This window comes from Phyllostomus hastatus, unplaced genomic scaffold (genome assembly GCF_019186645.2).
Source record: "Phyllostomus hastatus isolate PE091 unplaced genomic scaffold, TTU_PhHast_1.1 phas_contig_40, whole genome shotgun sequence".
Taxonomy (NCBI): domain Eukaryota; kingdom Metazoa; phylum Chordata; class Mammalia; order Chiroptera; family Phyllostomidae; genus Phyllostomus; species Phyllostomus hastatus.
In genome coordinates this window covers 37115944-37131169 of record NW_025333872.1, presented here as the reverse complement: position 1 = coordinate 37131169, position 15226 = coordinate 37115944, and the positions used below count along the sequence as shown (strand labels likewise).

Below are 15226 nucleotides of genomic sequence, written 5' to 3'. Positions count from 1 at the left end.
CTGAAAGCAAACTTAAAAAACAGTAAGAGAACTAACATATTTATAATTTTATTAAATATTATTCACTTTATGCCTATGTGAGGATAGGCTACCCGCTTTCATACAAATCATCCACATGATGATCTACATGATGAATATTCACACGATGATAATGACATGAAATCATATCCAAGTTCTTGCCATATACTTATTAGATTTTTCACATGAAGACACACACATACACAACAGATAGGTTTATAACTGTATGATGATTAGTGACTGTTCATTAAGTGGTCATGGATCATCATAAATGTCTTCATCCTCGTTACCTTCACACTGAGTAGGCTGAGGAGGAGGGGAAAAGAAGGGGCTGATCTTACTGTCTCAGGAGGACAGAGGCAGAACAGGTGCAGGAGGTAGGATAGGTGGAAGCGGAGGCATGGGAGGCAGGAGAGGCACGCACCCTTGGTAAAATTATATGGAAATACATTATAATTCTGACTTTTTCCTTTTCATTTCTCTAAAAATGTTTCTATAGGATATCAATCCTTTTTCCATTGTATATTTTAGTTTTAAGTGTCACAGAAGGGTCCATGTCATAAAAGAAGTCAAAAGCAGTCATGAATGAGTGGAACCCTTCTGCCAGACCATCTGATATCCATTGGTTTTCTGGCACTGCTGCTGCTGTGTATTTCTCCTCATTGTCTGGCACCACCAGTTCAGAAGCACTCGTCTCCTTCAAGTAGTCTTCTGTTAATTCCTCTAGAGTGGTATCTATTATTTCTTGAACTTCTCCAAGATTTGCATGTTGAAACCCTGCAACACCCTCCCCCACTTTTTTTTTTTTGGCCACATCCACCTTCGTAATTTCCTTGACTGGCTCTGTTGTAAAACCTGTGAAGTCATGCACAATCTCTGGACAAAGTTTTCTCCAGCAGGAATTTATTGTTTTGGGTTTGGTGGCTTTCATGTTTTTTCTATGACAACGATGGCATCTTCAATGGTGTAATACTTCTAGACTTTCATGATATTCTCTATCCGGATTCTCTTCCATAGTGTTAACAATCCTTTCCATAGAGTACTGTGTGTAATGAGCCTTAAAGGTCCTTATGCATTCCTGACCTAGAGGCTGAATTAGAGACACTGTATTTGGGGGCAAGTAGACCACTTTGAAGACTTTGACATTGAATGCATGGGGCTCTGGGTGGCCAGGGATATTATCCAATATCAGAAGAACTCTGAAAGGCTGTCCTTTACTGACAAGGTACTTCCTGACTCCAGGGACAAAGCATTGATGGAACCAATCCAGAGAAAGGGCTCTAGTAGTTTAGGCCTTCTTGTACAACCAGAAGACTGGCAGGTGGTGGTTATTTTTTTCCTTCAAGGTTCAGGGTTTAGCAGCTTTAAAGATAAAGGCAGTCCCTGATCATAAATCTGACTGCATTTGTATAAGAATACCGTTAGCCGATTCCTATAGTCTGGTGCTCCTATATCTTCCATTGGAAGAAATGTCCTTTGTGGTGTTATTTCCCCAGAATAGGGCACTTTCATCTGCTTTAAAAACCTGTTCAGGCAGATATCCTTTCTCCTTGATGATTTTCTTAATGGCATCTGAAAAGCCTGCTGCCTCTAGTGTGGCAGAAGCTGCTTCCCCTGTTATCTTGACATTTTAAAAAATATTAAATACTTTATTTTAAATAATGATATTAAGTGAAAAATCAATAATAGTACAGGTGACAGAAAATGTGGGAAAATCATTGAAGGTGGTGTTGAAACAGTGGTTTAACTGGGGAGTTGGTGAAGCTAGGTTTTTCTTTGAGAACCCATTCAATGCCTGAACCCATTCAAAGCAGTTTTCCACATGATATTTCATATATCATCACTACTCAGATTCCATCACATGAAAGATGAGAGTCCAGGACTCAGACAGTTAAACAACCTGCCCAAGATTTCCCAAGAAGTTAGTGGTAGAGCCAGTATGAGTGAACCCAGGCCGTTCCCACAATATCACACAGCCCCTGTAGGAGCATAAGGGTGCTCACGGGCATTTCTTCAATGCACTGGTCATACCAGTCCCTTAGTTTGAATGTGTTTCCCCTTTTCAACAGTCTAAATCCTTCCAGTCCTTGAAGACCCAGTCCTTGAAGACCCTTTCCAACCACTGTTCTAGATTTTTGGGGGAGGGGGGATTTAAAAAAATTATTTATTTTTTACATTACCATTTAGTTCCCTTATACCAGCCTCTCCCCAAGCAATCACCACACTGCTGCCCATGTCCATGAGTCCTTTTTGCTCAGTCCCTCTATCCCCAAACTCCCCACCTTTAGCTGGCACCCTGTTCTCTATCCATGAGTCTGTCTCTAATTTGCTTGTTAGTTCAATTTGTTCATTAGATTCACCTATGAGTGAAATCATATAGTATTTGTCTTTCTCTGACTGGCTTATCTCACTCAGCACAATGTTCTCCAGGTCCATCCATATACCGAAAGTCTTTCTAAAATTATTCTCCAGCTTTAGATCCTTCACCTTCCTTTTACTTTAAGTTGTTACATAATGACTTCACTTTTTCTCAATTCATATTAGTCTATAAGTATGCCTCTCTTACAGCAATCTGGCACCCACATAAAAGCTACATTTTCAATATGATATAAAAAGGTATTTCAAAGTTTCTGCTCCTGACAGCAGAAGTATAGTGATTGCTTCAAAAATTTCCTTTTTTAAAAAAACAATGGTCTTATGCTGTATTCATTTATCTTGAAATGGCAGGCAACTGCAGCTCCAGACCTCAATTGATGGGACATATCAAGCCTTTCAACTTTTTCTGGTAATGTCATGGCTTTTCTCTGCTTCTTGGAAGCACTTCCAGTATCACTAGTATTTTGTGTGGGTCTCATATGTTATTCAAGGTTAACGGTATTGCACTTAATATGATAAAAAACCCACAAGAACTGTGAGATATCACTTTTTTACTGCAAAATGCAATTTACTGGATAGACAAGCTGCTCACACAGAGATGATCAGATGATTAGCATCACTCAATATGAGTATCCACTAAAACCCTTGAGCTCACCGCAGCAGCAACCGGAGGTGGCTATAAAATTATTACAGTAGCACAGTATGTACTACAGTTAATTTTACCCAGTTATAATACTGCATGTTCATGTTTGTTTACATTTCTCCCAATAGCAAATGACGCCATGCATGCTCTATGTTTGTGTGTGTACATTTTGATAAATTTTAACTTTTTAATAATAGGCATATATATTTTATGGTTGTAAATGATAACAGAAACTATTATCCACATCTTTTTTTGCATTCATGACATACTAACTTTTGCTTAATTTTTTCATCTATAAGTTAGAGGGTCATCTGTGAGTTTTTTCAAATTGTTGCAAATCTCCAAAAATTTTATATTTACTGAAAACGAAATCTGTGTGTAAGTGAACCTACACAGTTCACACCCATGTTATTTAAGGGGCAACTGTAAATAGTCTAATACCAAAATTAACAATTAACATTACCTTTTTGTCCTCCCATTCTTTGGCTGAACTGTTCTGCCCACTTGGAAACTGCAAAACACCTCCGGTACTGGCAGATAACAGTGGAGGTTGAACTTTGCTAAGGATCTTCGAGCAGAGCCTGACTGAATCCGTGAGTTCAGACAAGTGCAATGTGTGGAGATGGCTTGTCAGGGCAGAAACCATCCTGAGCAACAGCTGGGGCAGGTGTTCTGTCTGAATTTCAATATAAGTCTCCTGAAAATAAAAGTAAAATGACAAAAGTTCAAGCAATGTGTGACCCAAAATTTATGTTGTTTTATTGGTTTTTAATCTATATAAAAAAGGAACTAATTTTTATGAACCTAACATTTTATATATATCATTTTCTTAACATTGTATAATCATTTCATTATTAATGATATAAAACTTATATTCCCAAATTCTCAATTTAAGTATTTCAAAGTATGTATTATAAACTAATCCCAATTTTATGTATTACATTACTGAAATTATAATATAACAAAAATGAATATAATCGGTTAAAAACAAAATAGGCTGAATGTCATACCTGACACAGCACCCTCATACTTCTAGTAGGCTTCAAAATGAGAAAGCAAAGAATTTAGGAGAGAAAAGGGGAAAAGATTTCCAAAAGTCTTCATTTAATAGAATCATTAATTAATATAAATACAGCATTAAACCATTATACACTAAACATTTAGGATTTCAATAACATGCAATTATGAAGTATATTCCATGTATTGTTTAAGACTTGTATATGTATTATATATACACATATGTCACAGGACAAAACGGCTGGAAAGTTTTAAGGAAAAAAAAATGTGCCGAAAGGAAAAAAATATATTTAATATTAAAGATAAAATTTATTTGAAGATAAGGTCTCCAACATTTAACATATGAACTATGTTAGATTTCCTCAATATATTTTTACCAAGGTGATCTTACCAAAGAAACTATATCCAACAAAAAATCCACCAATAAGCAGAAATTGCTCAGCTGTAACTCAGATGACTCACTATCTCCAGGCCCAGTCTGAAGTCTGACATGCATTGTCCTCCTAAAAGAACATAATTCACTTTATCAAACATACTATCAAGTGAAATGAACATGTGACAACAATGTTTTTTAAATGAGGTCAACTCAACATTGGGACACACACAATATTGTTCTTATGATGATGTACATTCCCTTCTCCCCAGGACACTACTGTACCTCTATGTGGAAAATTCCCAGACCAAGATTCCTGGGTTTAACCTCTCACTGTAACTCTCATCCTGTATTTCCAAGGGTTCTGAATGGATCTCACTTTTGGGGGACTTATTTTCTACTGTTCCCACTACAGATATCATCTCCTAGTTAAAAAAGATTATTTGCTGCTTTATTTCTAACATTAAGGCCTTTGTTTATACAAACCTGTCCTTTTGGAATGTCACCCTCCCTCAACCTCATTTTCTCATATCTAGAATGCATCTGTCCTTCAGGTTTAAGGTCAAATGTTACCTCTTCCAGGAAGCCTCTTCTAATCCAAGTACTAGAGATCATTACTACAACATTCACATCAAATCTTATGAATACTGTATGAATATCTACTGCCCTATAATCTGAAGTTAGAAAGAATATAATAAAGTCCCTAACCAATGAGAAATATAAACATATAGATAAATAAATGTAATAATGTGACAGTATAGGAAAAGTTGATTCTGATGAGAAACTTGAGGAAGTAATGGAAAGCTATTAAAAGGTGGGTGACCTCTATATAGGACCTTACCAAATGGGCAAAGGGGAAAAATATTTTAGAAGAAATAGCATATGTGAAGGCTCACCAGCATGAAAGTTAATGTGTGTTTAGAGAATAGTCTAGGTTACCCAAAAAAGGATGGATGCGTATGCCTCTGAATGTAGAAATGAAGGCCAGGTGGCAAAAGACATTCATAATTCCTCAACATTCCTACCACATTTTAATCTCTTTACTAAGGTATTTGTAACTTTTAACTTAATACTTGGAGTATACATGTATGTGTCTTACTTGTTTTCATTGTGAAGTCTTTGAAGACAGGGAGCAGATATACCTAACATAGTGCTTTTCATCTGCGTGCTCATTATCTGCTTAATGAATAATCAAGCTATTTTCTAAAATAGTTAAGTGTATGATTAATGTATCACATCAGCATTTATATTTTTAGGATTTACAATCCTGAGTTCATACATGTTTACTTTTTGACTATATGTTCCTGAGGCTTGAGAGGTTAATATGGTTCTGAGAGAATGTGGGCTAGAATCCAGAAAGAGATTCTATTTGGTTCACTTGTATTCTTGGGTTTTCAGAGCACTTTGTAACTTTACGTCTTGGGGGGTGAAGGGCTTTTATCACTCAACAGTGATAATATGGCTGGTAATATGGCTTAAAAACACAGGTGTATCACCAAGGAAATTTTTGTTATTCAAAGTAGGAATCACTTTGGGAATGTGTTCTAAGGCAGCAGCCACAAATTTGCTATTTTCTCTGCAACAACAAAAAACTGAATTAGTATAGATTGGAAAGAGAAAATCTTTCATCTATGCTGGTGACTCAATAACTCACCTATAAACTCCTTTTCTATTCTAAGATTATATGATTAGTAATTCTATATTAAATAGTGACAGGGTAGAGCCAGATTACAGCTACTAAATATGTAATAAATTGTCAATAGTAGCAGTAGAATGTATAAAAGAATATTCTTTTCATTAGATTGAAGAACTTAAAAAACAAAGGTTGGCTTTGGATGCTATTGAATTGAAATGAATATAACAGTTTAACATACCTACAACATTCTTCAAACCAACGTGCAACATAATCCCACATATAATAAGGCTCAAAGGAGTTAAAGAGAAGGTTGGCAGTTTTAATCAGCTCTGCTGTTTTCTTATTTTCCCTTAATTTACTAAAAAAGGAAAAGAAAAACAAAAACTAATAAATATTAACATTTATTTTTTCAAATTTAAACTTGAGTACAGTGTTGTTAGGATAGTACATATTCCTAGACAATTGCTAGAACACTTGCTAGTGAGAAAATAGGAATGGATAATTTTTGTCTATTGCCACTCTGTTATTATGTTATGTGTAGTTATTTTTCCAAATTTGAGTTTTTATAACTAAGCTGAATGATCAAGACAGAAAATTAGACTCGCATAAGAAAAGCTTATACTTCCAGAAAAAGAACAGGAAGTTCTTTTTGAACTATTTGAGTACATGACTTGAAATTTGGCATTATTTTGTTTCCCATGGCATATATACACTAAGTAGTGATTTGATTTTGATGGCCTTGATTCTGAAATAACTTGGTCTGCTTTCCTGTGCTACTCAGATTTTCTTTAAAAAAGTTAAATTTATTTGGTGAATTTCAACCTAATTTCTTAGCTTGAAAAACAACAGCAAAAAAGGACTAACACTGTATATAGCCATTATTACTGAAACCCTATAAAAAATAACTTTGTTATTTCACGTGGGAATCCTTTATTAATTACCCACCTACATACCATCTCTTGCCGCCCTCCTTACAATGAAAACAATTATTTTTGTATATAGCAATGAACCTGGCAAGGTGTAACATATACCCACAAATTAAACACTAATTAAATACTCCAAGGAGCAATATAAATTATCAGACAGGGTACAAAATAAAACAGTATACTACTTTAGTCAATATAAACTTTTCAAACTAAAATTACAGGGTATCATATTTATTAGAAATCAAAAACTGCCTTAAAATGTTTTCATGTATAAAAGTATGTTTTAGGGAAAGCCCAGGTTATCTGTAGTTTTACCAAGGAGACACTAATGAAATGAAACTCATGTAAATGTAAAAGAAGTTGTCCTAGAATCTTTGTCATATTATAATAACTGAGGCTGCAAGAGTAGCAGGCTGCCTAATAGAGGAGAAATGAAAAACTAAGACTTTGTCAGCATGTACTTATCACTGACTTAGAGAACAGGATATGGTAATTTTATGAGTTATCCTAGGCATTAAAAGATGTGTGTTTGCTTATTCATTTATTTATTTATTTATCTGAAAAAAGAAATAACCAGAACTTGAAAAAAATTTTTTAAAGAGCACCTGGTGCCCTTTGGTTCATTTAAATCTGTGTTCAAGTCTTAATTTTTTGGTAATCCACCTGCTTAACTGAGCATGATCCTTGCTGAAGGGTGGTTCCATCTGAAGATCCAATTCTGCTTTGCATTGAGAATACAATGTTCTAAATACTTCAATTAGGACATCTTCTAGAATTACAGGTCCTAAAATTGATATACAAATTAAAGATAGAATTAATTAGAATTGGCAAATCATGATTATCTAAAAATTGGCCCAATTAAAGAATGCTTTAAAACAAGTATTTTTTACAGTAGTTTTTTTCCCCCAGAAGCTGAACTAAACTTCACATTTTAAGAAGCTACCAGTAAAATAGTAAATAACTGAACAAATATATGTTTAACTATAAGTTGACAGAATCAGGGAAATTGGCTTTGCTAATTAATAGTTGTTACTTTGGACACATTATTTAACTTTTCTGAGCTTTAGTTTCCTCTTCTAGAATGAGGATAATAACACCAAACTTACATGCCTGTTGTAATGGTTACAAAAAATATTTGTCAGGTGGGGTAGCATAGTTCCCAGGATATAGTGACTATTCAGTAAATGATAGTAATGTTACTTACTACTATCTTGAATTAATTTTAGTAATATAAAAATGCACAGGGACAACACTTATTGCTATAAAAGACAGCAATCTCCTCGAAAATATTCCTGAGCTTCACCTTTTAGTACATAATAGCTAAAATAAACCCTCAAAGCCATTCATACAACTCAATATTTTTATATTTAAAATTTTTATTTTTAAAAGATTCATACTTTATTATTTCATTTGTGCTAATATTTATGTTTTTTTTTCTTAATTTTTGTCCCAGGTACCAAAATTAACTTTCCAATAGACTAATTATATAAGAAATATACAATTAAAAAAGGGCAATACACAAGAGAAAGGGGGTGTGAAGAAGAAAGCTGGGTATATAACCCAAATATTTTTGCTCAAGTTCTTGAATTCTGTAACCTATAAGATAGTTATGACATATTGTTTCAATTTCACTAACTTTATCGGGATCATGAAGAGTTTACATAGAATTTTTATATTTATAAATATATATATATATATATATACATGCATGTGTGTGTATCTCCACACCCGAGGATACTGATTTTAGAGAGAGGAAGGAAGAGTGGGTGAGTGGGAGGGAGAAAGGGAGATAGGGAGGGTGTGTGGGGGAGGGGGGGAGAGAAAGACATATCAATGTGAGAGAAACATCAATTGGTTGCCTCCCATAGGCGTCCTGCTGACCAGAGATTGAACTTGCAACCTAGATATGTGCCCTGATCAGAAATCTAACCTGAACCCTTTTAGTGTATAGGATGATGCTCCAAGCAACTGAGCCACCCAGTCAGGGCTAGATAGCATCTTTAAAATGACTCCTCTGCTATGCACATAGTACAGAGTAAGTACATGATAACATACCAGTTGGATGTACATCTGTATCTCCTTAACATTCTAGAGTGAATGTTAGGTAAGAAATTGTTAAGAATGTGCATTTAAAGGCCACCTCAAAATACAGCAGTTTTTCTAAGTAATAACCTTGTCTTATTTTTATTATGAAGGAATACAAAATACACACATGTGACCTCATGCCCTAGGACAGTATAAATTACCTAGCTCAGGTTTGTCCAGTAAACTGATTAAAATACGAAAAGGTTTTAGATCCTGCATTAAAGTGCTCTCTTCTCCAAATCCATTCACTTGCAAGATCCCCACCATTGCCTTTAAAAAAGAAAAAGTACACCAGTCATTTAAGTAAACAGATTAGAAGATTTTTTCTAAAATTTTTTTTTTAAATACAACCATATGTAATGGAGACTGATGTTCCCTATTGCTTTTCTGAAGCTCTTCACTAAAGTTGGCTTTTGCCTTCTACTACTGGGAAAAAATGTTACAACATTTTTCTTGAGAGAAGAAAATAGTGCTTACATTTTTTTTCTAGAAAAAAAGTGGAAAGTTAAAGAAAATCTAGAAAAATAAATTCATGAATTTTTGATTGCCGAAAAAGTAAAAATATTTCTACTTAAGATCATCAACATGCACCAAACTACACCACATCATACGGTAATATCTGCTAGTATGCAATTATTTTCCCATTGGTGACTCAAAACCAACTCTATTCATATAACCTCCCTCACTTTAAACTACTTCAGATACTATGCATTTTCAGTTTATTTTGAGATATCCTGAATACATATACTTGAGGTAAAAATAATATGAAATAAGCATATGGTTCATTTTACCATTTCTATTACAATGGTAATTTTACCAAACATTTAGATTCCTGTGGCAAACCAAATTTCCCTGGGGCTTCAGAGGAAATAGCATGGGTCCCGGACCATTTTTGGCAAAGCTCCAATTTTCATTGGGAACAGGTGAGAAGCTTCAAGTCTGTTTTAATAAAGTCATAAAAATAAACTAAAAAAATAAAATTTCTGGACTTATATAGAAGTGAGTCTAGCTTGATTACTTATTCATTTTGTTGGAGTCATTTGCTTATCATAGTCACTTAGGTAGTTTGTGCCTCTTTTCTCCTCCTCTTCAATTATGAATTAGTTCATTTAAGGCAGAACCTTGTCTTACAATTGGTTAGTAAATCTATTGGTCAGACAATAACCAAAAAATAAAATGAAAACATTCATTACCTGGACCAACAATTCTTTTGAAAAGGTAGAAAAATAGTAAGTGGCATGTTCTTCAGGATTACTATGTCTTGTGCTTCTGGGTCCTATGATAGCGCCGTTGTTATCAAAACCTCCATGGAAATAAATTGCAAAATAAATTAAAATGAAATTCTCAAAACTGCTGTTCACTAACACCAAAACAGCAAATATCTCAAAAACACCACTAAACACTTACCGATTAGTAGCCCAATCAATGTCAGCAAGAGAGATCATTTTAGATAGTTTAATAAAGGGAAACCAATTCAATACGGAAATGAGTATCATAGTATTCTTTCAGAATTATCCTGGTCTGTTTTGTTTTGTGTTGTTTAACCTAAATCTTACAAACACTGGAATAACTGAAGAGTCGGAAAATCCAATTAAGTAATATTGTGTCCTCTCACTCCAGGTGGTAAGGAGTTGTGAAGATAGGACAAACACTGACGAAAAGCATGGAAGAGCCAAGTGTACAAATAAATGCTTTACCATGTGTGTGAGACTGGCACCCTGTTTGGGGCAGTCGTACTACTTGACTTCATTCCTTTGATGACTTCAAAATTTTAGGAATTAAGTCTTTATTTTGATTATTAATTTATTCTTCTTTGTCTATATACTTACAGTATAACAGCCTCATTTATAAGGGCAAAAAATCTTGTTAAAGGGAATACGACCTATGGATTAAAAGAGCCTCCAACTAAGAAGCTTTTGAAATTTCTTCATATAATACACAATAGTGTTTTTATTGTCCATTTAAGCTAAGTTTTGGTTTCTTCACTTACAACATACATACAACTGGATAATACTTATGTAGAGCAATGTTTCCTCTATCTCTTCCCAGCTAAGACCACCCACATCAAACACCTACCTAAAAGCCATGCATAAAGTCTTCGGTTCAGGGACATATCCCTCCTTAGTACTACGTGAAGGGCTGCTGACAAGATCCTGATCATATCTGGCCGAGTGGCCTGAAAAAGTTAGAAATGTCCTTGTTTTTAGTCACATACAAAAACATTAATTTCCCCCTCTTAGAAAAATGTATATCTTACAAAACATTTAGAACTTTAGTGCTTAGGTACTTTCACACAGAGGAATTATTCCTCCTGTTATACAGATTAGGAAAAAATAGAAAAGTTAGATAACACAGTTATTTAGTTGCACAGTTGAAACTAAAACTGAATCCAGTTTAAAGATTTTTATTCTAACCAATATTAACAAAATCTGACATAAAACAGAGAAAATAGAGAATTATTGGAACAAATACAAAAAATCCTTTGGTCTTTCACATTCATAGAGTCAACAAACCATAATATGAGCTTGATATTGTATTAATATGATGAAATGTGTTAACATGTGGAAGATCTACATAATTCAGTAAACCAACATTTTCCAAATAGTCAATCATAAAGTTATCAAAAAAATGTATGTGTAAAAGATATGTTCAAAGTGCAAGACAGAGTAGTGGATTTTAATCAAACAGAATATTTAAAAGTTCACTGATGTGATTTTAGATTCCAGACTGCAACTAAGCTTTTAAAACTATAGCTTGTCAAGTTGTGGTGTGGTATCAAAGAAGAATGTGCTATTTCAACAAAAAAAGGCTATGGAAATTCTCCTTTTTTCAACTTACACATCAGTGTGAGATCAGATTTTCTCCATCTACTTCAATCAAAACAAAAAATATCACAACAGATTGAATGCAAGAAAGAATATGAGCATTCTGCTTTCTGCTATTAGGCCAGACATGAGAGATCTGCAAAATATAAAGCAGTGCTACTCTACCCACTAGGGTTTCTTTTTTTCTGTGTTGGAAAATAGTTATTTTCATAAAATGTTCTTTATACTAATGTGATAACTTTGTTATTATTACTTTTAAATGAATTAGTAAATACTTAGGAATTTCTCAGTTTTATGCCCTGGCCATATAGCTCAGTTAGTTAGCATCATCCTAATATGCCAAGGTTGCAGGTTCCATCCCAGTGAATGCATAAGTAAGAGAAACAACAAATCTATGTTTCTCTCTCTCTGTCTAAATTCAATAAAAAAAAAAACTTGTCAGTTTTTCTAATATGATATACATAGATCTAACCTACATAAGCAAATGATTTTTAGAATCCTCAATATTTTTAAAGAGAGTAATAGGGTCTTGCAATCAAAGCACTTGAGAACTGATCTTTTTATTCAACATCAGATAGACTATAAACATTGCCACAGAATTTTTAAAAGTACAGAGAGTCTTCTAATCTAGCCACTCATAAGAAAGTAAAAAATCATTTCTTGATTACAATTAACATAGAAATTATAATCAAGTACAAGGAAATCACAGTGACTATTGATTTGCCTTTCAAATTCAGCCAGCTCTGCTAAAGGTCTGACAATCTCAACATCACCAAGCTAAGAAAAGATAACATCAGGACAAATACCATCTGGGTAGAAGACTTGGGTTCAAAACAATGAATACTTCCTCTTATTATAGGTTGGAACTTTTTTATACACTTGAATTATTTAAAAAAAATTAAAAGATTTTATTTATTTATTTTGAGACAGAGGGGTAGGGAGGGAAAAACAGAGGGAGAGAAACATCAACATGTGATTGCCTCTCCCATATCACCTGCTGTGGACCTGGTCTGCAACCCAGGCACGAGCCCTGACTGGCAATCGAACCAGAGACCCTGTGGTTCACAGGCCAGCACTCAATCCACTGAGCCATGGCATATGCTTGAATTATTTTTATTTCTTTTAGGTAAATTATACATCCAAATGCATTTTCCCACTATATAAAAATCTTTTTTTCTTTATAATTTTCATAAGTTCCCAGATGTTTTCCATATACTTACTAGTTTGTGGAAAATAATGTAACTTAAATAATTACACATCATAAATCTGATTTTCCAAAGAATGCTTTATATTAACATCAGCATTAATGTTTTACCTGACTCATGTGGAATGGAAAACAGAAGAGTATGAGGTCCAATGTGCTTCTCTGTACCAGTACACTTGAATCCTGCACCGAAGTACTTACAGCTTCTACCTAAAATGAGAAAGCCTTTAACATCTATTGTCTATTACACTGAGAAATATTTATTATGAAAATGTAACAACTATTCATTTTCTCCCATAAATAAAAATATGCTTCTGAACATCTTATTAATATTAAATGTACTGCACTACTTTTAGGTAAATAATGCTGTTTTAAAAATTAAGGAACACAGGAAAGTATACAACAAAAAGGTTCTCTCTTATCTCTTTCTCCCAACCATCCAATTTTCTCTTTGCAAGCAGCCAGTATTACTGGTGAATATTTTCTCCAAGTAAAAGTAAACAAAAGCACACAGGTAAATATGCCAAACTCTGCCTTTTTCACTTAAAAATATTTTTTGGATATCTTTTCTTATGAGTACATAAAGTGCCTTATTATTTTTTATCACCACAGAAGTACTTTATTTTATAGATAAACCCTAATTTATTTAACTAGATTCCTAACAATAGGCATTTACACTGTTTGTAAACATTTATTACTATAAATAATGGTGCAATATATTTATGTAATACACAAATACATCTGTAGGTTGACTCCCTCAAAGTAGAAGTGCCAGGTTTTAGGGTATATGCACACAATTGCATTTCAAATAGAGTGGTGCTTTCTGTTAAGGTTATATATATTTATATTCCCACTAGCTACTGTGATAGTTTCTGTTTCTCCATGTTTACCAATGCATTTTTAACTTTTGCCAATCTGATACATGAAAAGTGGTATCTTGGTGTATTTAAATTTTTATTTCTCTTATAATGTTGAGCACCTTTTCATATGTTTGAATTATTTTTATTTCAAGTAAATTGTATGTTCAAATGCATTTTCCCACTATATTTATGTATAATAGATCTTTGAATATTAGGGAAATAAGTTCTTTCACTATGATGTGTTGCAAATGCTTTCCAATTATAGCATCTGCCTTTAAAAAATTTTTTTAAAAATGACTTGTTTAAAACTACCATTAAATCAATAAAAGAAAATGTAAAAGTCAATACATTTAAAGAAAATATAAAAATAACACATTTAAAGATCTGTATGAAAATGTATAGCCATTTTGGAAAATAATATGAAAATTTCTTATAAACTTACATATTACAAGAAATATATATTTGGATATATATATATTTGGATTAGACACAATTTCTTAGATATTATCTAGCATCAACAGCACAATGGCAAAAGAAAAAGCATATACTGGGCTTGATCAAAATTAAAACTTTTGTGCTTCAAAGGACACAATCAAGAAACTGACAAGACAATCCACAGAATGGGGGAAAATATTTTCAAATCATATGAGGTCTGGCACAAATAATGCCCTGTTTTATTAGAAAATCTTTTATTACAAAGTCATAAGCACGTAATTCTGTAACATAACAATATCACATTCAAGTACACCATATGACATTTCAGGTGAAATGTTCAAATTAAAACTATAAATTATTACACCCATATTATTACCCTAACAACCACACTCAAGCATTACTTCTGTTGGACTCTGTACATATAAGGGTTTAATACCCAAAACATATAAAGAACTCCTACAACTCAACAACAAAAAGAGAAATAACCTAATTTAAGTGACAGGCAAAGACTTTGAATAGACACTTCTCCAAAGAAGATATATAAATGGCCCCAAACCACAAGAAAATACACTTAACATTATTAGTCATTTGATAAATGCAAATCAAAACCACAATGAAATAGCACTTTATATTCACTAGGACGGCTATAATAAAAAGACAGACAATAACAAGTGTTGACAAGGATGTGGAGAAATGAGACCCCCTCATATATTGCTGGTGGAAATGCAAACTGGTACTGTCACTTGGGAAAACAGTTTGCCAGTACCTCAAAAAATTAAACATAAAGTTACCATATGACCCAGCAAGTCCACTATTAAGTATATGCTC

General features: G+C 33.5%; 1 protein-coding gene across 7 annotated transcripts in view; it reads right to left on the bottom strand.

Annotated features, from left to right (window-relative positions):
* The window catches only part of DOP1A (DOP1 leucine zipper like protein A), a 110229-nt gene that overhangs the window by 50638 nt on the left and 44365 nt on the right, over positions 1-15226 (bottom strand). For 5 of the 7 annotated variants that reach the window (XR_006786109.1, XM_045842624.1, XM_045842628.1 and 2 more), the window contains exons 6-13: positions 13215-13313; positions 11151-11250; positions 10268-10377; positions 9236-9344; positions 7653-7773; positions 6302-6421; positions 4446-4557; positions 3501-3734 (exon numbers count right to left, since the gene is read on the bottom strand). Coding sequence is in view for 6 of the 7 variants with exons in the window: in XM_045842624.1 (XP_045698580.1) it covers positions 3501-3734; positions 4446-4557; positions 6302-6421; positions 7653-7773; positions 9236-9344; positions 10268-10377; positions 11151-11250; positions 13215-13313 (1005 nt within the window). In the remaining variant the exon portion in view is untranslated. The remainder of the gene's footprint in view (positions 1-3500; positions 3735-4445; positions 4558-6301; positions 6422-7652; positions 7774-9235; positions 9345-10267; positions 10378-11150; positions 11251-13214; positions 13314-15226) is intronic. The other 2 variants (XM_045842627.1, XM_045842629.1) reach the window with 1 other exon arrangement.